The sequence below is a fragment of the Siniperca chuatsi genome, linkage group LG6 (assembly GCF_020085105.1).
Source record: "Siniperca chuatsi isolate FFG_IHB_CAS linkage group LG6, ASM2008510v1, whole genome shotgun sequence".
NCBI lineage: Eukaryota > Metazoa > Chordata > Actinopteri > Centrarchiformes > Sinipercidae > Siniperca > Siniperca chuatsi.
In genome coordinates this window covers 30,766,852-30,788,746 of record NC_058047.1, presented here as the reverse complement: position 1 = coordinate 30,788,746, position 21,895 = coordinate 30,766,852, and the positions used below count along the sequence as shown (strand labels likewise).

Here is a 21,895-nt window from a genome sequence, read left to right as displayed (position 1 = left end):
ATGCAAAGATTATTCATCATAATCCATCTATATAAAACCAAAAAAGATACAAATATTAAACATACTGCCATTACTTTAACTTTAGATGCCGAAAAGGCGTTTGATAAGGTAGGGTGGCTCTTTCTCTTCACCTCCTTAAACCATTTTGGCTTTGGCCTCTACTTCATCAATTGGATTAAGATTCTATACAACACACCCTCAGCATCTGTAATCACCAATGGCCAAATATCAGAGAGATCATTCAACCTAAGCAGAGGTATTACACAAGGATGCCCATTATCACCATTACTTTTTGCACTTTTCATAGAACCACTTGCCTCAGCTATAAGACAGCATTTCAGGCATTAAAACCAACTAACACCATCATAAAATATGATATACGCCGATGACATCTTGCTATATCTGACAAATCCCTCAGTCCACAATTTGATTAACAGCTTCGGCAAGCTTTCTGGCTACTCCATTAACTGGTCTAAATCCGAGACTCTGCCTCTAAGCCATTTAGACTGGATGCTGATCTTGGGGATCTACCCTATAACCACACAATTCAATCTACTAAATACCTCAGAATCCTTGTCCCAATAAACCCAAATTATATATTCAAACTCAATTTTACCCCATTACTACATAGCATCAAAGAAGACTTGGACAGATGGAATAAACTACCACTCTCTTTAATTGACCGCATTTCCACTGTCAAAATGAAAATTCGTCCTAAAATAAACTAAATACTAAATAAATCTTTTTGCCATGACCCCAGTTAATCCACCCCTGGGCTGGTTCTCCTCCCTAAATTCAACAGTAAATACATTTTACTGGAAAGGCAAAAGGCCCAGGATCAAAATAGCTAAGCTAGCTCCAAAACCCCAAACAATATGGTGGCCTCAATGCATCAGATTTTTACCACTAGTTTTTCTCCCACCAGCTTCAGTATATCCAACACTGGACAAACAACTCAAATTCTGCTGGCTTGATATTGAACAGACAGACCATCTGTAAAGATCTCCCCATTAAGCATAATCCATTCATAGATAAATCAGTCAAGACCTATAGCTGCTTCAAATTTAACATCATAAATACCACTCTCACTGCCTGGTGAAAAGCAAATGACATACTAAACCTCAAATTATCTCCTTCTACTCTAACCCCTATCTGGCATAACCCTATGTTTAAAATCAATAAGGAACCCATCAACTTCCTTGCATGGAAACGGAAAGGAGTAACCAACCTGGGGCACCTTTTCAGTAGCAGCTCTCTCATGACCTTTGACCATCTCAAACAAACATACAACTTACCCCATCACTGTCACTACCAGTACATACAGTTGGAAGAGACCGTAAGAAAGAAAATTATATCCATAACTTCCACAACTTCACTCCTCCCTTATTACTTAAAATAATGTTAATTTCACAGATCTACAAACTCTTTTCTCACCGTGACAATACTGTTTCAGTACCAATAGACAAATGGACATCAGACTTGAATATATGCCCCTGCGGACTGTTCTGGCTATTGACAATTGTAAATAAAGATTTGTTTGAAAGCTCCGAGGCAGGTAGAAGTTTGTTTGCTAGCAATAATGCTAACAAGACAGAAACGTGCTGCCTTTATAATCTGTACTATCCTGTGTGCTGAAACTTAAAAAAAAAAAAAAAAAAAGTTGTGCCAGCATATATGGACTTGCAGGTGGCTTGGAAGACGTGGACAGTATGGCTTGTACGTTTTGCAGAGAGAATCGGAGGTAAGCTAGCTACGTTTTACTGTATAGATTGTTTACTTGATAGCTAGCATTGTGTTGCCATGGCACTTTCAGATGCTGTGTTTGCTACTTTGCGCAGGCAAAGTAATAAAAACTGAACTTGGGGAATCGACTTGTGCCTCTGCTTAAACTGTGCGAGAGCCTGATAACGGCTGACCAAGATTTCTCACATATCAGAAATTCATCCAAAAATCCAACAGCCTTTCAGGAGCAGTTGATCGGTCCTCGCTACCCCCTGTACAACGGAACGGCAAACAAAGCCCACTGAAACACAGTCCAACTCTAAAATGAATCGTGTGGCTCAAAAATCGGGTCAGAAACGGGCTCAAATCGTTCAGTGTATGCCTAGCTTAACTGCTCCTGATGAACAGGTTGGCACCTTGCATGGCAGCCTCTGCCATCAGTTTGTAATATGTGTGTGAATGTTGGCATGTGTTGTAAAGCGCTTTAAGTGGTCAGTGGACTAGAAAGGCGCTATATAAATGCATTTACCATGTCAGAGAGGTGAGGTGCCTGCGCAGAGCCCAAAGGATACTAAAAGAGAAACAGAGCAGCTTCTTTCCTCAGGCTGTGAGATTCCTCAACTCCACCTCATCTTCACACTCCACCATAAATAAATGACATGGAACTTTCTGTTATGCTGGTTTTTCACATTACCATACCACTACCTGTATAATATTGTATATATTGTTGTATAACATACTGTATGTATATGAGTAACTGTATATATTTATTTTTATTATGCCTCCGCTTTGGTACAAACATCCACTTTAACTCAAGGATGAACTGATTAGAATTTGGTGGTTGAATGTCAAAGGTCAAAATCACTGTGACCTCACATCCGTCCCATTCTCGTTAATATCTTTGGAAAGCCTTGAGGGAATTTCTTAAATTTCTTTTGACTCAAAGGTCAAGGTCACTGTGACCTCAGAATGACCTTGGCAAACATGTTTTTGGCAGAATTGATGCGGTAATTATGACAAAATGTTAACCAAAAGTTTAATGGGATACAATGATAAAGTGATGACATTTTTTACCCAAAAGGTCAAAGGTCAACTTCACTGTGACATCATAATGTCCTGGAAAAACAGTGTTTTGGCACTTATTCAACACCATAACTCAGGAACAGAAGGGGAGATTGTGATCATATTACACAGTTGGTCGGACAGTTGGCCATTGTGACTTAAAAATTGTGACTTAGGTTTTTAGCCATAATTTAGAATGAATTGGGTGATTCCAGATTTCACACACACATATTGACTGGGATGACACTATGAGTAAACAGTAACGAACACGGGCTTTCCTCCATCTCATCCATTCTGCCTTTCACTTCCTGCCTCATTCTGAATTTCGAGCATCATCGTAATCACATGACTGCAAACAACGTATTAGAGTGCGCCTAGCTAATCGTGATCCAGTGAATGAGTGATTGAGTTTCACCAACATCTTATAGAGAGGCTTCACATCTAAAAATGCACTGGAATCATACATATGAATTATCAATATTTTTATTAAATTCCCTCCTTTATTAAATTCGTTCCATGCCTTCACTACATATGAGTCTGGACAGACATGGATATAAACTACAACTTGACTGGTTGGCAGAGGCATACAACCACAAGGTGGTAATTCTAATTCTATTCTAATTTTAAATATTTTAAGCGTGCTCAGATCAGGATTTTTGGGGCTGATTGCTGGAAGCAGTATCGACCAATACCGATGACGTGGTCTATTTGAAGCCTTCTGTTTATTGTGTAGCTTTATTTATTCTTAACAACACTGTATATTAAGTATTAAAATTAAGAGATGAGAAAGTATCATGAATTGACAACTGTTTATTTATTTATTGGCCAGCAACATGTGCAACATATTCCACTGTCTCTCTTAGAGACACAACTTAAACCATAGGAGCTACGCTTGGTTATTGGGAGCAGCTTAGAGCTTAACAAATATACAGTGTTTCCCACAGAATGAACTGTGGTGGGGAGGGCGGGAGGGTATATTTCTATTTCTAGTAGGTTATGTCTTATTTCACCATTTTAATTCTTCTTAATTCTCCACCTTATTTCAGTGTTTACTCACAAACTACTTCTAATCTGCTCATCTTGCTTTTCCCTTCAGTTCTCTCAAAAGTATTTATAGTTGTCCTGAATGGCCACACTTAAAGGCAGGGTGAAAAGCCGTGTGATGGCGCACATGTTTGGACAGTCGGTCGGTTGCACAAATGAAAAGTGACCGAAATAGTAGTGTTATGAATGTTGGAAAAAAAGAGCTAGAGAGATGTTCAAACCAAGCTTAGTTGCTCACCTTCACAAAGCTGACCAGTCATTGTGTGAAGTGTGTTAATGTCGGATTGTCTGACACAGCCCCCCAAATCAGGCTTTTTGAGGGTTTCACTATTCTCCTCACTACTGCGCCCTGGGATTTAGAGGAAGTACAGTAAAATGTGGATGCTATTTAGAGTTTTGCAAAGCTGAACACAAGATAATACTTCAAATTATCCTATATATCTGACAATGTATTACATTTGTATACCATACTACAGTATTTTAGACTGGAATTGGCCCTCCAATAACCATTCCCACTGTTCATAGTTTCTTCATCCTCTCTCCTTCTCCTCCTCTTTGCCCAGGCCTATTATCATCTAGACAAGAGATTACCAGCACTTTGCAAACTGCAGTATGCCAAATCCTTAGCTGTCATTTCTGCTGTTGGAACCGTCTTTTGCTAAAACCCTGGTTATTAATTTTCTTCTTGACTCTCTATTGTGTTCCCTGCAGACTTGGAATCTTTAAGAGTTCCCCTGCTGATCTAATCCAACAATTTAGCTCTGATTCTATTTACTTTACTCACAATAACATCATTACCTTGGCTCAGTCCCTCTCACACCTGGCAAACAGCTCTTGGGATCAACAGTGGGATCGAGTTTAGGGTTTCCTATGAAATGCATTGCAGATTATCTGAGCCATAACAAGGTAGAGCCCAGCACAGAGCAGGATGACACGTGAAGAAATGTCCTTATGTTTTAACACACACACACACACACACAGAAGAATGTTGCAGTCCAGACATGGGCTTCTTCTTCAGTAGGCTTTGAGTCTGAGTAGCAGAGTGCATACAGAGAAAGGCAAACTGCACAAAAATGAAAATTGCTTCTGTGTTTATAACTTTAAATTATATCTTGGGGGAAAGGGGGTAGGTGTGTGTATGTGTGCCGTCATGTGGTGTAATAAGGGCAGGGTTTGCTCTCCCTAGACACTTACAAAAGTAGCTCTTGAGATTGATTCCTGCACTTCTGGCTGAGTGGAAGATTATTAAAGGATAGTTGTGACATATTACAACTTGAGTCTCATGTTTATAGTTGTGTCCATCTTTTCCATTGGTTATGATAACATTGTATTTGCCAAGTTAACTGCTCAGATCTGGGAACACAGGAATACCACTACAATAAAGTCAAGTGGTGCAAGAGACAAGAGCAGCCACACAATTAGACAGGTTATAAACAAGCCAACAGTTTATCCAGATTATCTAAACCACTTTATTTGGCGGTCAAAGTGAGAGCACCTGACATGTTGCTAATAATCCCTCATTGTACAAGAAAATTGTGGGCCAGAGTTAAAATGGTGCAGGGCATACTGTATGCCATATGTAACTCCACATATTCAACCAAAGTTATATTCCACATGAGAAAAAGTAGTGACTCATAAAATGATAATATTCATTTTTTTTAGGACCAATTAAGGGAGAACTTGAGGAGAACTTTATGGGAAATAAAAAAAGATTGAATAAGATGTACAAAAGGCACAGAATATACATAAGCCACTGCAACTGGTTGAGAGAAAAGGTTGAAGCTGAGATGGAGATGGTCTTGATATAGCTGATGTCACACTTGAATACTGAGGTAAATGCAGCCAAATGTTCACTGTTAATATATTAATATAAATAAAGAAGAATGCAGTTGCTAATAGTCATTTAACAGTTCACTTATCGTTGAAATTCATTTTTAATAAACACAAACCACAATACCCCCATTGTTCGTGTTATTGTGGATATTGTGTTCATTGATGATTATTGCTCTATCCTGTTTTTAGTTATAGACCTACACTCCCTTGACAGTTTATTAGGTTTATATAGTGGTGTGCAAAAGTGTTTGCCCCCTTCCTGATTTCTTATTTTTTTGCATGTTTGTCACACTTAAATGTTTCAGATCATCAAACAAATTTAAATATTAGTCAAAGATAACACAAGTTAACACAAAATGCAGTTTTTAAATGAAGGTTGTTATTAATAAGGGAAAACAAAATCCAAACCGACATGGCCCTGTGTGAAAAAGTGATTGCCCCCTAAACCTAATAACTGGTTGGGCCACCCTTAGCAGCAACAACTGCAATCAAGCGTTTGCAATAACTTGCAATGAGTCTTTTACAGCGCTGTGGAGGAATTTTGGCCCACTCATCTTTGCAGAATTGTTGTAATTCAGCCACATTGGAGGGTTTTCTAGCGTGAATTTCCTTTTTTAAGGTCATGCCACAGCATCTCAATAGGATTCAGGTCAGGACTTTGACTAGGCCACTTCAAAGTCTTCATTTTGTTCTTCTTTGTCTGTCAGCCTCACTAGAATGCTGTATCAAATTCACATCTGAATCCATATAAGGTTCAGCTATTATGCAACAGATGTTGAATAAACATTCGCAAAAACAGTTTGCTCAACTTATCTCCACTAGGCCACTCCAAAGTCTTCATTTTGTTCTTCTTCAGCCATTCAGAGACCCCACAACAACATCCAAAGAACTGCTGGCCTCACTTGCCTCAGTTAAGGTCAGTGTTCATGACTCCACCATTAAAAAGAGACTGGGCAAAAATGGCCTGCATGGCAGAGTTCCAAGACGAAAACCACTGCTGAGCAAAGAGAACATTAAGGCTCGTCTCATTTTTGCCAGAAAACATCTTGATGATCCCCAAGACCTTTGGGAAAATACTCTGGACTGACGAGACAAAAGTGGAACTTTTTGGAAGGTGTGTGTCCCATTACATCTGGCGTAAAAGTAACACCGCATTTCAGAAAAAGAACATCATACCAACAGTAAAATATGGTTGTGGAAGTGTGATGGTCTGGGGCTGTTTTGCTGCTTCAGGACCTGGAAGACTTGCTGTGATAAATGGAACCATGAATTCTGCTGTCTACCAAAAACTCCTGAAGGAGAATGTCCGACCATCTGTTCGTGACCTCAAGCTGAAGCGAACTTGGGTTCTGCAGCAGGACAATGATCCAAAACAGACCAACAAGTCCACCTCTGAATGGCTGAAGAACAAAATAAAGACTTTGGAGTGGCCTAGTCAAAGTCCTGACCTGAATCTTATTGAGATGCTGTGGCATGACCTTAAAAAGGCAGTTCATGCTCGAAAACCCTCCAATGTGGCTGAATTTGTCGTATGATGCATAGTGGTATGTGGACCCAAATGCAAATGACCAAGAAGCGGTATGAGGTGAAGAAGCCAGATGGCTATCGTGTTTAATGGAGGACAGGTAATGAACAGACAAAAGGCAGATAGATTACCGGCTGGCAGTGGTGGAAGCAGGGGAGTGAGTCCAAGGTGGCAAACAGTTCACTAGGGAGCAGGCAAAATACAAAAATCCAGGATCCAGCCAAGGTCCAAGAGAAACAAAGAATCCAATACAAACTCACAGTAAGAATGCTGGGGAACTGGGCACAGGAACCAGGTACCACAAAAGGTGCATCAAAACGATGACACACACAAAGGTCAGGAACACTCACAGGACAGGAACAAAACTCAATACAGGGAGGTGATGCAACAAGACACAGGTGCAAACAATAAAGGAAGGACCAACAATCAAAACTAGAGGGAAAACAAAGACAGGAAGTAAAAACACAAGACACACAAGGGAAGGAGAATACAACAAAATAAAACAGGAAATCCTTTAAACTACCACAGAATTACAACAATTCTGCAAAGATGAGTGGGCCAAAATTCCTCCACAGCGCTGTAAAAGACTCATTGCAAGTTATCCCAAACGCTTGATTGCAGTTGTTGCTGCTAAGGGTGGCCCAACCAGTTATTAGGTTTAGGGGGCAATCACTTTTTCACACAGGGCCATGTAGGTTTGGATTTTGTTTTCCCTTAATAATAACAACCTTCATTTAAAAACTGCATTTTGTGTTTACTTGTGTTATCTTTGACTAATATTTAAATTTGTTTGATGATCTGAAACATTTAAGTGTGACAAACATGCAAAAAAATAAGAAATCAGGAAGGGGGCAAACACTTTTTCACACCACTGTACAGATTAAGCAAAATATGTAATCAAACTCTGTTACCATGTCTTCTCCTGTTATTTGCACGATCTTCCCTTATATGCAACTAAATCGACATGCAAACTGCCACTCCTGGTGAGCCTGTTGATAAATACAGCATGTGTTTAAAGCAGAATGCGTCACATCGAGAATCTAGCCCTGTGTGTATGCAAGGTTATAATTACTGACAGAAATACAACTACCAAAGACCCAAGCTGTAATACTCTTACATCTGATGTAGTTTGGTGTACAGGAAAAGAAATGTTTTTGTGTGTGTATATGCGTGTGTATGCTGTGACTGTGTCTGTTTCTTTTCTTGTCTTTCTCCTTACTACAGGAGGATCCATTCAAAGTGAAGCCATCTGTGTTCAACAGCCAGCCTCAGGATCTTCACACTGACCCCTTCAACTCTGAAGATCCCTTCAAAACAGACCCATTCAAAGGTTATTACCCCTCTTTCCATTTATTCTGCTCTCCTTCTTCCTCATCCCCTCATTTTTCAGACATTATGCCTCTTCTCTCCTCTCTTAGCTGACTGTTTACTGCTCTGTTTATCTTTAGTTTTCTTTCTTCCAGACAGCTGATATTGTTTTTAGCTTGAGTTGCTCTCTGACTGTCTTGTGTCTTCCTCTTCTCTTCCTCTTTGTTTTCCTCCTGCTCGTCCCTCTCTGCTGGATTCCTCTCCTTTAGGTGACCCTTTCCAAAATGACCCTTTTGCAAAGCAGCCATCAGCATCCACAGGTATTTGCTTGATGAAAAGGAGCTCAGCTTTATTGCATTAAGACCCGGTCACAACCAGCATAAAATATAGTAAAATTCAGAACAAATTCGGTTAATTTGAATGGAATCGTTGCTATCAGCCTATTCACTTGGTGGGACAAAGTAAAGCTAGTAATTTACAGTGTCGACTGCTGTACTCCTGCTACAGCTATTTAGAACAGGATTCAGTGCATATATACAATATTAGTATTTCAGAAATCAATATTTGGTGTCTGTGGATTTATAATGTATATATTATATATTATACAAATATTATGACTCTGATCTATCAGTTTGTCCCCCAACTCACATTTAAACATAATTTTGTGCTTTTAAATAAAACAAAGCATGTAGACTACCTTTCTCCTTAAATGAATTGAATTAATCTGAGTGTCTGTTTTTCAGTTTTGTGTTTGTGTTTTGTTTTTTTGTGTGTAACATGAAGGGACAACAGCTTGTATTTCATTGTACAACCCTGTGTTGTATAGTGATAAATAAATGAACCTCAAACCTTTAGTCTTAACCCTCAAATAATGGCCATGCACATGTCCAAGAGTGGCCTGTGCTTGTAGTGGCAGCCTTGTCTTTTATTGATGTCCCTCTACATGTGTGAAACAGCAGTATGTGCAACTGTGACTTCTATCACACTTCCCTGTTCAGTGATATTGTGGAGTTTCACTTCTCTACTTAGTAGATGGAGATCAGTGATATAAATCAGCCTTTTCACCCAGCAGTAAATCTACTCCAACTACTCCACAGTATACAACCCATTATTGCTTGTTTTGTCCATGCCATTGCTTGGGTTTTCTTATATGGGAAACCATCCATTTCTTGCATGCATCCATGCATCTGATTTTCCTGGTAATCCAAAGCAAATATCCATTTTAACTGCAAACATTTCACCCAGCAGAACATTTCTGTCAGATCCCGATGGAATCTGATGCTGGGTGTGAAGGAGAAAGCACTGACTGATATCTGTAACTCCTGCCTGGGTTCATGACCAATCAATACTGACTGAATGCCTCATGTTGTTATGATGATGTACTCCTGCATAACATAGGCTGCCAAATATTGTAAATATTAGACTAGATATTACAGGGAAGTGTGCAGTCTGATTAATTGAACCACTTAGGCTGTTATTAGCTCATCATACATGCCATGTAAGCTATATAAATACAGTGTGGATGTGCCAAATAACTTTGAAACAACCTGTTAACTATAGTGGTACGTAATCCCTGAGTCAGACATTCTACAAGTTCTTTAATCACCAAGGCTTTCCTGAGAATGGAATATGGCCAACATGTGGCAAATGCTGATATCCTCTAGAAAAGTGGTTTTTAACTTGGTTTAGGGGAAACATTTTTTCCTAAATGTTTTACTCAAACACTCAAAAAATGTACTACTGTGGTGCAGCAGTGAAACAAATTTTACATGTCTCACACCGTCAAAAGAAGCAATACTGCTGCTGATTATGAGTAAAGGCCATTGGAACTCAAGTTTGGGAAACTGCCATCTGTCATTTGAAATTGCTGAGCAATCTCTGATTCTGTTGTCTGATTAATGAAAAGTTTAAGAAACACTATACAGTGAGGAAAAAATATCTGAAGTGTCCATCATTTCTGCTGCAGATCCTTTTGGTGGAGACCCATTCAAAGAGACTGATCCGTTCAAGGCTTCGTCAGAAGATTTCTTTAAGAAGACCACAAAGATGGATCCCTTCTCCACACCAGACCCCTTCAGTAAAAGTGCCACATTACCTTCCAAGGTACTTGTTGAAGGCCAGAAGAAGGAATTTTAATTTATATAATTATGTACAATCCCAAGAATGGCACAGATTTTAAAATGACTGCTTATTGTCGGGGTACCACACTGTACTCCATACTGTATATTATGTGGATAAGTGGCCTTTGTGTTTTGCCAAGGTCCGACATATATTGTCTTAACTCTCAGGTCCCTCTGTTGATATTCAGACTTTGCTGTGAAGAATTTCATGCCCTCCTGAAAATTTTTTTCTGGCTTCTTTGAATCACTAATACAACTGTTGAGTTTGGATTTTCCTTTGCGCTCACTCAAACAGTACAAACAAGGAAAAAATCTAAATGTGTAAATTCAGATGTTATATAGATGGTAAAAAAAAAGCAACTCAAGACTTAATGTATGAGTTTGGCTGTGACTTAAGTGAATTTACTATTAACAGGGTATTTCTTCTTATGCCTCCTGCAGCAAACTAGCCACTTCACAAGCAATGACCCATTCTCTTCAAACAACCCAAAGCCCAAAGGACCAGGTATGATTTACCTCATGTAATTTTTTAAAATTCAGAAATGAAAGGAATCTGCAGTCTTTGCGCACTCCAATATCCAATATTGCCATAAAACAGTCTTGTTCATTGATTTACAACATTGCCTACAATGGCCTAATACAACTACAAATTAGACAAATTTCCCAACTCTATTTTGAGGTTAGATTGGAGACAGGTTTGTGATGTCTTTCAGTCTGTCTCTGGCAGTGATAGTTCAGTTTTTGTGGTGGCATAACTATTCAATGAATTCATGTCTGCTGTCAGTCAGTTTACTGGACCTCTTTCAATCAGTTCTCTGCCGCACAAGAAAAGCTCTCATTTTCTCCAGGATATTAAGGTAGTCCATACAAACACATACACACTGTGGATCAATTTGAATTCCTCAGTGATTGGAGGAACTCAAGCCTGTCAGCACACTGGGACCACTGTTTGCTCAGACTGAGGTTACCATGTTGGTTTGCCTATTAAAACCATGGCTGGAAAGGAAAGGTGTCACATTTGCTTATTTGCTGTTAAAAGCTCACTTCCCAATCAGATTTTGTGTCATTACTACTTCAAATGCCGCTTCATAGCATTCACACTGTCTGTGGTTAGGCCTAGCATTTGTGACTGTAAAGAATAAAACTATTCTACACTAAAATGGGTTATTTTGTTGAAATCAAAAGTGTAGCGTCTCATCTTATTTTGTACAATCTGTAGGCCTGTTGCGTAGAAACCATGTAACAAATGGATGCATTTTCAATTCTTGATTCTGTCATAGCCATACAACATAACATTTTCTTGCAACTAATAAATATTTTAGCATTTTTTATATACTAAAGCAAGAGCTAACTGCTAACATCAGATGCTAACATACTCACAATGACAATGTTAACATGTTGAGGTTTAGCAGGTTTAATGAACGTGTGTACCAAAGTTCATGGCAATCCATTCAATAATTGTTGAGAAATTTCACTCAAAGCCATAAATGTCATCCTCATGGTGTTGCTGGAAAAAAAGTGAGGGGATCACCAAAGTCAGTAGGATTCATTGACTGGCAATCTATCCAATAGTTGTTGAAATATTTCAGTCTGGACCAAAGTGGTGGGCTGACCGTCATCACCATCTTTAGAGAAATGCTCCCAGCTTGGCTAAAAAGGCATTACACTTCTGAACTTTTTTTTTAACCATAGAGTGACCCGATAAATTTCAGTAACCCACCTAAGTAGTTGGGAAGATGGGAAGGCGTGTGTTTTATCATAACTCCACTGCAGGTGACATAAGAAACGTTTCCTATTGGAGATAGATAAAATAGATTTGGTCTTACCAAAATGCAAGTGACCCCAAACATGACATGTGTATGACCTGCACCTACTACGTTTCACCCACCTTGGTCCCCTTAGGAACATTTTTTCACATGAGGTATGGCCTCAAAACGTGCCGTTGATCTAAGTCAACATACAAACAAGTAGAGTGGCCTCAATAATACTGAACATTTTAAGTAAGCTAGTAGTTATGGTTACTCATTGTAAATGAGCTTGTTGATTTAAATTCATTGACTGTTGTTTTTTTGTTTTTTTCAGACTTGTTTGGCACGTTGGACCCGTTTGGCAGCAGTTCGTTCAGCAGCAGCAGTAACAGCTCCACTGGATTTGCAGACTTCAGCCACATGTCGAAGCCCAGAGACCCTTTTGAAGGCAGGGCCAGCTGGCTGCCTGACTACCAGAAGGTATCAGAGGCCAAAACTCATCCTGAAAACACACTTTTTGGGCAGATAGACATTATTATGATACACAGATATTATGCAAAAGTCTTCCGTTGCATACATGGGGTAAAATGTACACTGTAAAATGCCATATTGGAATAAATATTAAATGAGGGATTACTCATATGTAGTCCAATATCATACAATTATTAAAGGTCTTACTTTTTCACCATGGGAGGACAGGATTAATAGCACTGTTCTTGTAAGTAAAATTCAACTTCTAACCTATGTTGTGTCTGTCAGATTATAGTATATTGAAATTACTGCTGGGTGCTAATAGAACCACATATTCTTCTCTCACTGTTTCTTTCCAGTCGGTGTTTGTGGATGACCCATTTATTAGGAAGAATGACATGCCAGCTCTGCCACCGAAAAAAAGTGTTCCCCCAAGACCCAAACCACCCAGTGGTGAGTATCACACTATAGAGGCTTGAGGGAGGGAAATCAGCACTGTACAACAGCTTTTTAATAGGGACACTATCACAACTTTATCACAGCTTTACTGAATGCTAACAAAATAATGTATGTATCTTTTATAAAATAATGAGGTGTTCAACTTTGACTGCCTATTGTTTTTTTTTTTTACTAAATGGATGTCTGGGATATTAATTCGACCACCACTTTTTAAACTTGTTTCTTTTCAGATATAAGAAATAGATAGAATATCTCACTATAAAAATACCAGTTACCTTGAAACAACTTAAATAACCCAATGCAAATGACAAGCCTATCAAAATAAAACGATTTCATCATAGAGTAAAAGAATAGAATAAGATATTTTGATCTTTTTAAATGGCAACTTTTATGTAGTATACTGTATAGTTGTAAGCAGTGTTGAAATGTAGAAGCTTTTTTTTCCCCCTCCAACGTAGAAAGCACAGTCTTAAACTCCGCTCTGATCTGTCAACAGGAAAGAATGTCACTGTGCGTACAGAGAAGATAAAAGCCTTCTCATATTTGCCAAACCACTGCTATCACACACTGTATACTCCATGTAGTTTCTCAATTCAAACACTTAACTGGCAGTGGCAAGGAGTGACGTGCACTGTAACATATCATAAGCTTTTATATCCTGTAATATTGACAATAGCGAGTTTTGTTAGTTGTTTGGAAGTTTGCATTTTTCTCTTCTCAGATGGTGTTTTGATACAGGCCCGCTTTTAATTCACTTTGACGTCAATGAATTTTCTGCCTAAGTTATCTTTAATGTGAGAAGATCAGTCTTATCTATGATGTTGACCTACTAGTTCATCTAGAAACATCTCAAATATCATATGATCAATAACATTTTGTTTTTATTGATTTTACATATCAAGTGCCCAGTGCTGTCATGTATTTGAACCATGGTGCGCTGTCACACCTTATTTTTCTTGTTTGTTTGCTAACATCTTCCTGGAACAGTTTGACTACCATTTCCAATTTATTTAAACTTTTTACTGCTGTGGACAGTACCCCCATTTCCTTAGTGCATTGCACTGTGGGACACTAGTGTACAGTACACTCAAAAATCAAGTGTGAACATACAACAGGCTAAGTCCAGCCTAAACTGAATTTGTACACAATAAGGAAATAAGTCCTGTGACTTTTTTTGTGTTATCCTTGATGCTCTTTTAATTGTGCATGTACATTGGTGTTGTAGCCATGTAATTGTCCTTTTAAAATGAATTGTCAAATAAACAATGCCAAACAAAAAAAAAATACATAGCTTAGGAAATGTTCTCTCACTTCCCACTTCAGTGTCCATAACACATAGTGTTAGTGCTTTAGTGTCTTTGTATGGCTCTGTCCAACAGCTGGACCACATTAATGACATAGAAATAAATAATAGATAATTAAAAGGTAATTGGAAAAGTGTTGGATTCAATGCTTCAAATTGTGGTCATTCAAATAGTCCTTTATGAATGGATATAAAGATCAGAAAAAATGTTTGGCAAAAAGTCTTTTGGGGACAGCACAACACTGTCCCTTGGGACTTGGTGCTCATAATGTGAACAATGGTGACTCAGAATCCCCCTCTCAGACTATTACACTACCCCACACACTTGCTGACTCAGTGGCTGTAGAAGGGAACTAGAGAGAAGTCTGTTACAGTCTTTTCATTTGTTCAACAAGAACAATTGGACTCGAGCTGTCAGTCAGGCTCATCTCCACCATTCACTCTGCAACGACTAACACCTAAACTTCACATTAATGCTCAAGAGTTTTATGTAGATTTTATATTATGATTGTTCACAAACTGCTCTGATGTTTGTTTGTAGGCACACGTGAAGGTGGTGTTGTAAGAGCGATGATATGTGGTTTGCTTGGCCTGTTGTTTGCAGACACACCCTAACTTGCTTCCTCTATCTTTCCTTTATGTGTATGCGTGTGTTTACGAGGGTGAGTGGTTCAGAGAAGGTCAGGCTGTGTGTGTGTGTGTGTGTGTGTGTGTGTGTGTGTGTGTGTGGTATGCCAGCAATGATACCAATGTAACAACTGTTACATACGTTAGTGTCTTTATGTTTTCTATCTTACTGTTCTTCTCACACACGCATGCATGCTCTGTCATTTCTCTCATTACCTATTGAGGTGTGAATGGGGCAAGGCTGCAGTGACAGTGCTACAAATTAACTGGCATAATTGAGGGCACATTGCTGTAGCTATATATTTTCAGTAGATTAAATACTGCATGCTGCATGTACAATCCTGTGGTAGACATTAATATTAGATGCCACTAATGTAGTGGATTATTTTAAAACAGGGTGGAGCTCATGATTGTGGTTTCTCAAGTGTGTGTGTGTGTGTGTGTGTGTGCAGTTTACTGAAAGAGGAAAAAACTGATTGCCAGGCATGCAATTTTGCTCGGCGTGGAGTGTGAAATGAACTGCTCACCCCGATCAGCCGAGTTATCTGGGTAATAGAACTAAATGTGTATGTGTATGTTGTATGACAACGGTTTGGCTTGTCCTGTGGTTTAACACCTATACAAGCAACATGATGTACTCTTAACGTTCTCACGATCCTCTGCCAGCCCCAGCTTCAACTCCCTGTTAATAAAAACTTCCATTACTATGATTACTAAGTTATATTTTTATTCGTGTATAGATCTACCTGGTGTTCTACAGCATCACTGAGTCTGATAAACAGGTATTTTTAAATGTAGATTGAATTTTATAGTTATTTATTTAAGAAAGTACTGAACTGTTTGGTCTTCAGGGATAGCAGTATGTCTATTTCACCATGTCTTCAAGTCTTCAGTTATACTGACTGAATTCAAGGCATCTATCAGAATCTTAAATGCAGTGTAAGAGATCTTAAAATGTAACAAATGAATTTAAAGTCAAGAAAAAAGCTAGTTAGTTGAGATCTTTTACCACACATGCTGATCCCAAGCACAAGAATAAACTTCCATGCTCAAGACTTAAAATTGCTTTTTTATTTTTTACATATTTTTCCCTCTTGACACAGAAAATATTTAATTCAGAAATGTTTTATATAGAGCTGAAACAATTAGTCAATTGACAGGAGATTAATCTGCAACTATTTTCATTATCAATTAATTATCAATTATTCTCTGGCGAGATGAAAGGAGGAGGACTCTGTGTTTCCATCGATGATGCTTGGTGCCCAAACGCAGGCAAAGCGGACGCACACGGTCTCACAAATGTCGAGTTTTTTTATCTGCTGTTAACATTCCACCAGACGCAACTTCAAAACATGCGCTGCCGAATAATTTCCTGGCTGTAATACGTGTATGTATATATGTATATAAATAACTGTATATGTTGTTTTCTTTTATTTTATATGTTACCCTATTCTAATAATAATAATAATAATACATTTAATCATCTGTTATGTTCTATGTGTGTAGCATGAAGGGACTACAAACTAATTTCATTGTACAACTTTGTGTTGTAAAATCATAACTGAATGACCTTGTAAATGAACTGGTAATGTTGAGTTGACTAACCACTATTCTGAAGGTCAAGGATGAACTTTCTCATTCAAGCTGTTTCTCTTGTTTTCCAATATTTATTACAAGTTGCTTTGGTGCCATTATTTGCTATACAATATAGCATTTATAAAACAACATTGGTCTATACTAGAAAGGCGCTATACAAGTACAGTCCATTTATTTGTCTAGATGGAAAATTGGTGAACCAACAGTTGGTAATGTGGGCAGAAACCCAACCAAGTGATTTACCAGGAAACCGTTGAGATTGGTTAAGAGGTATCACTTTTGGTTTTGGTCCTTTTGGCTGTTGTCTTTTGCTGTGAGTTTTTTTTCCCAAACCAGCTGTTTTTATATATTTCCACTCTCGGGAGGATGTACCACTGCATGTGATAACTTACAGAAACATTTGTGTTGGGACTATGAATTGTTTTGGTGTGCCGCGTGTGGAGATGAAACTTTTGCGGCTTTCAAAAGCTGGTAGCTATCTTTGAGGTGACACCGGAGGTGAAGCAGGGCGTGGGCAGAACTGTGAGAACCAGAAAATGTTGTGTTTGTGTGTTTTAATCCAGAACAGATCAAATCAGATCCTGTGTTGTCAACATAGTTCACTAAGGTGAAAATTACTCATGCGATCTGCAGGATGAGTCATGGTATCTCTCAGCTATCAGTGAACACATGCACTTAGTCTAGTTACATCCTCCTGCTGGAGATACATGAGACCTGAAGCCTGTGATATATCTGATGTTTTTTGTTTTGTTTTTTCACCACAAAGCAGATTATGTTTGTGCTATCCCAGAAGCACCTTGTCTGTGTGCCATTATTCCCTTTACTGATCTTTTTAAAGAATGCCTTAGCATTTCAGATTTTAGTCTTATTTTTACTTTCCAGTCACTTGTCAAATTGTTGTCAGGTGACAAAGTCACATCAGTGCTGTGAACAGGTTGTTTATGCCTGTTTTTAGTTAGCAAGCATGTATTGGGATGGTGGTGATGATATGAAAAGTGTATGGTAAGCAGAAGTCTCCTCTCCTTTGTCTTTTATGTCTTCAGGTAAGAGTACACCAGTGAGCATGTCTGGCACAGCTGACCCTTCCAAACCATGTGACCCCTTCCAACCATTCGGCAGTGACACCATCGACCCATTTCAGAGTAAAAAGGGCCCGGCAGACCCCTTCAGCGGCAAAGACCCTTTCGCCCCACCTTCGGCATCAAGTAAAGCCCCTAAAGACTGTACCTCGTATTTTGCAGACTTCAGTTCTGTAAGTTGAGATGAGTGATACTGTTTAACTGTCAGTGTCTAGACCAGGCCACACAGCTCTGCACAGACACCAGCACAGTCACTACATTTAAGTTATAGTGATTTTGGCACTCCTGTAAGGTCACTCCTAAAGACTAGTGAATGCTCAAAGTGCTGTTGTGGCAAAGGGTATAGCAGAAGGGTAGTAGAAGTGCATTATACTGAAGTGTAATGAATGGATCTCAGTCACTACTGTATGTCAAGTATGGCAGTTCCATCTACTTAATTTAACATAACATTTAACATATTTAGACCTGATCACAGTGTGGGCAGAATCGAGATAAGGAGAATGCTTGTTAATACCAGGTGTGAATGCAAAGGTCCATGATCACATGTCCTTATCCAGATTAGGGCTGAAACTAACAGTTGTTTTCATTTATGATTAAACTTCTGAATATTTTCTTGATAAATCGATTTAATCGTTGTAAAATGTCCATCATGGTTTCCCAGCTCATGGTGACATCTTAAAATGTTTTGTTTCTTCCGACCAACAGTCCAAACCCCAAAGATATTTAGTCTATTGTCATAGAAGAATAAAACAACCAGAAAATATTCACACTTGAGAAGCTGAAATCAGTGAAATCATTTTTGTCATTTTTTGCCTAAGAAATTAATTTTACACCAAATAATTTTCTTAATTGACTAATTGTTTCAGCTCTAGTTAATACTAGGTGGCAATGTAGTCATTGCGATTGGCTGATGATTGAAGTGGTGCTTTAACAGCAGCACATGATGTAAAAGCTGATACCAAGTATAAAGAGTCAAAGTAACCTGATTACTAGATCTTGTCCAGGCAACATATGAACAATATTTACACGGAGGCAGCATAGGTTTTGTCAAATTAGGAGTGGGTAATAATTTAATGTTACTGAATATTGAGTGTTTATCAAATCATATTGTGACAATATGATTATATCATGTTATCATTTTACAGAATTCTGCTGTCTGAATTAATAATTACAAATTGTGATTATAAACAAAAAAAATACTTAATGAGGTTTTTGAAGTGTTTTGTAACACATAACAGTGGAACACAATTCATTAGACTGAATTATAATTTAACACAGTTAATACTGTGATATTGATTTCAACCATATCATCCAGCTCGATGTCCAATCCAGTAAGCTGCGTCCAATTGCATATTCATAACACACAGAAATGAATATATCATCTGTCACTGTAAAGTTGAAAATAGTATAATAGAATACAGTAAACTTCAAATAAAATTGAGTGCACTGACCTACAGTATGTGTGTGACACTTAGGTCGTTAACAAGACAGGACAGCACACAACTAAGGCAGCTTGTTCACTCTCTGCTTTAGATTCTCTGTTGCAGCACATTCTAACCATTATCTGTTCTCCATGTTAGCAAGCTTCTCTGTTTGTTAATAACACTCTGCTTTTTCATATTCTAAAATACCTCATCCTCTAAAGCTCACTAATTAACACATCTTATCTCATTTGTTTGGAATAGAGAAATATACTTTAATGTCCCTGTGGGGAAATTAGCTTTGGCTCGGGTCACAGCAATACTGCGCACCAGAAGCTGAAGAGCTAAGAGCTTTCATCTGCACACAGACAGAAATGTAAAAAGATAACAGTTTGTGTTTTTAAGGGGGGGTTACATGCTGGGACTATTTCTTGTCGAACAACAGCCTGGTGCAGTGGCTCAGGACAGTTTCCTGGAGTCTTGTTGTCACAGTGAGTTTGAGACCAAAACAATTGGTCTCTCCACTCCCAACCTGCCAGCCCTAGCATAGCACATGACCCCTGCTACCCCTAAACCCATGGTCCCCGGCCGCATATACACACAATCAGTCTGCAAAAAAACGGGCTTTGGGAGGAGTTTTGTGCCCTCAGCTGTACGTGCTCTAAATAGCCCGAGCACACTAATAAACTTGTGTTGTTGTAATGTTTCTTGTTTGTTTATGTTTGTTTTGAATGTTACTTTTGTGCAGACTGTGACAACAAATTTGCTCTACAGAGGGCAGTAAAGAATTAATCTGAATCTCACTGACCGCATATGGTAACCTGCACCATGGCCAGAGACACTGCACAAAAGCACTGGGTGGATAGATAAACTGTTGTTCCTTAAGAAATAGTTGCAGCATGTAACTCCCCCTAAAATCAAAAATTGCCACCTTTAAATTTCTGTTAGTGTATGAATTAAACGAAGGAGATACAAAGTGTCTCAGTGAGCTTTAGGTGGTGGACAGAGCCAGGGTAGCTGTTTCCCCCTCCTTCAGGTCTTCATGCTAAGCAAGGCTAACCATGTCCTCACTCCAGCTATGTACTTAATTCAGCAGTGAGACTGATAGCCATCTCCTTATCTCAGTCTCAGAAAGAAAGTAAATAAGCGTATTTTGCAAAATGCTGTACTAGTCCTTTTTAACATGTATTCAGCACCGGCCCCGTCCAGTTGAAAACTGTTCCCCACTGGTGTGAGAACAATGACGTATCACAGTTAAAGGGTCAGCCAAAAGAAGTGAAGGGTAATTGCAGGACAATTATTTATGTAGTTTGTAAAACTATATCCAGGTTTTTCAAGAGCTCATTTTAACTTCATTACTATGATTGGTAATGAGAGGGAAACTAGACCTAAGATTACCCCCATTCAACACTGTGAGACAACATTTGAACCCACTTTAGAAATAGCAGTTTGGTATTAAAGCTGTGTAGGTTGCAGAGCAGAGCTGCAATGTGACTGATCTCCTTCTTATAGTGGAGGAAATGGGTGTCAGCCCTTTACATGGTTTGTTTGTTTTGGCAGGAAGAATATGATAAGTTTGTCAGGGTTTCCCTGGACCTTTACAGAGGCTGAGGACTAATACGAGCAGTGTGCTGGCATGATGCTCACAGTCTGGACTAGTAGAGTCTCCGACAGTACACAAATGGAAACAAACACAAATCTGCTGTAACCCATAAGCAAATAACTACAGGAACTCACAATAATCCCTCAGATAATGAGACAATAGTGTGTCAGGCAGATAATCACTTTTTTAAGGGGATAATCAGTGTTTTCTTTGCTGGGAATAATGTTTCTGTCTAATTGGCTGACTGGTGCTACTCTGTTCTACTACTACTAAGATGAGACACATCAGTATCACTTCTCAACTCTCAGCTCTTGAATCTGTCTGCCCTGCATGACCTTGCTGTGTGTGCTACCATGTTCACCAAATACTAGTTGATCAGTGCTTTATATCAGCTGTGTGTTCTTGTTATGCGTGTCTTTGTCTTATGTTACTGTAGTTTTGCTTTTTCTCCCCACTCTCAAGCATCCCCCCACATTTCTTCATTGTGCAACCTGACAAAGCAGCTAAGGACACTGCTTCACCAGTTGTTTTTAATGGGACCTCAGATACAAACGGACTGCTTTACTGGGTAGAAATGAAATAATTATTTATGAAAATGAATTAGCTTGACATAGAACATGCTGTATGTCTCCTTTAAAAAAACCAAAACAAAACACGTAGAATCCCTTTCATTCAATTCATATAGAATCTCTTTAGACTGTATAGGGTCAGATACTAGCATACCACTACTGGCTTGACCACAGGCGTTCAGAGACATCCTTTGGCATTCTTTGAACCATGAAACATTTAAACATTTAGCATTACCAGCATGTAACACAGCAGCTGCTTCTTGCACATTTAATATTAAATTATACACTTGTTTCTTTTCAACTATTCCACCAAAGCTGCTATCAACAAATATTGATGTAGTATTTTAAGTGAATATAAAAAGATTCCTTCCTAATGCGCTTCCAGTGGAAGTGGTGGGGGACAAA

General features: G+C 38.7%; 1 protein-coding gene across 15 annotated transcripts in view; it reads left to right on the top strand.

The window, feature by feature from the left end:
• eps15l1a (epidermal growth factor receptor pathway substrate 15-like 1a) overlaps nucleotides 1–21,895 on the top strand; it is a 72,604-nt gene that overhangs the window by 42,205 nt on the left and 8,504 nt on the right. For 9 of the 15 annotated variants that reach the window (XM_044198439.1, XM_044198436.1, XM_044198445.1 and 6 more), the window contains 7 exons: nucleotides 8,411–8,516; nucleotides 8,764–8,814; nucleotides 10,461–10,597; nucleotides 11,056–11,119; nucleotides 12,697–12,842; nucleotides 13,193–13,286; nucleotides 17,862–18,070. In XM_044198439.1, the coding sequence (XP_044054374.1) occupies nucleotides 8,411–8,516; nucleotides 8,764–8,814; nucleotides 10,461–10,597; nucleotides 11,056–11,119; nucleotides 12,697–12,842; nucleotides 13,193–13,286; nucleotides 17,862–18,070 (807 nt within the window). The remainder of the gene's footprint in view (nucleotides 1–8,410; nucleotides 8,517–8,763; nucleotides 8,815–10,460; nucleotides 10,598–11,055; nucleotides 11,120–12,696; nucleotides 12,843–13,192; nucleotides 13,287–17,861; nucleotides 18,071–21,895) is intronic. The other 6 variants (XM_044198446.1, XM_044198444.1, XM_044198447.1 and 3 more) reach the window with 2 other exon arrangements.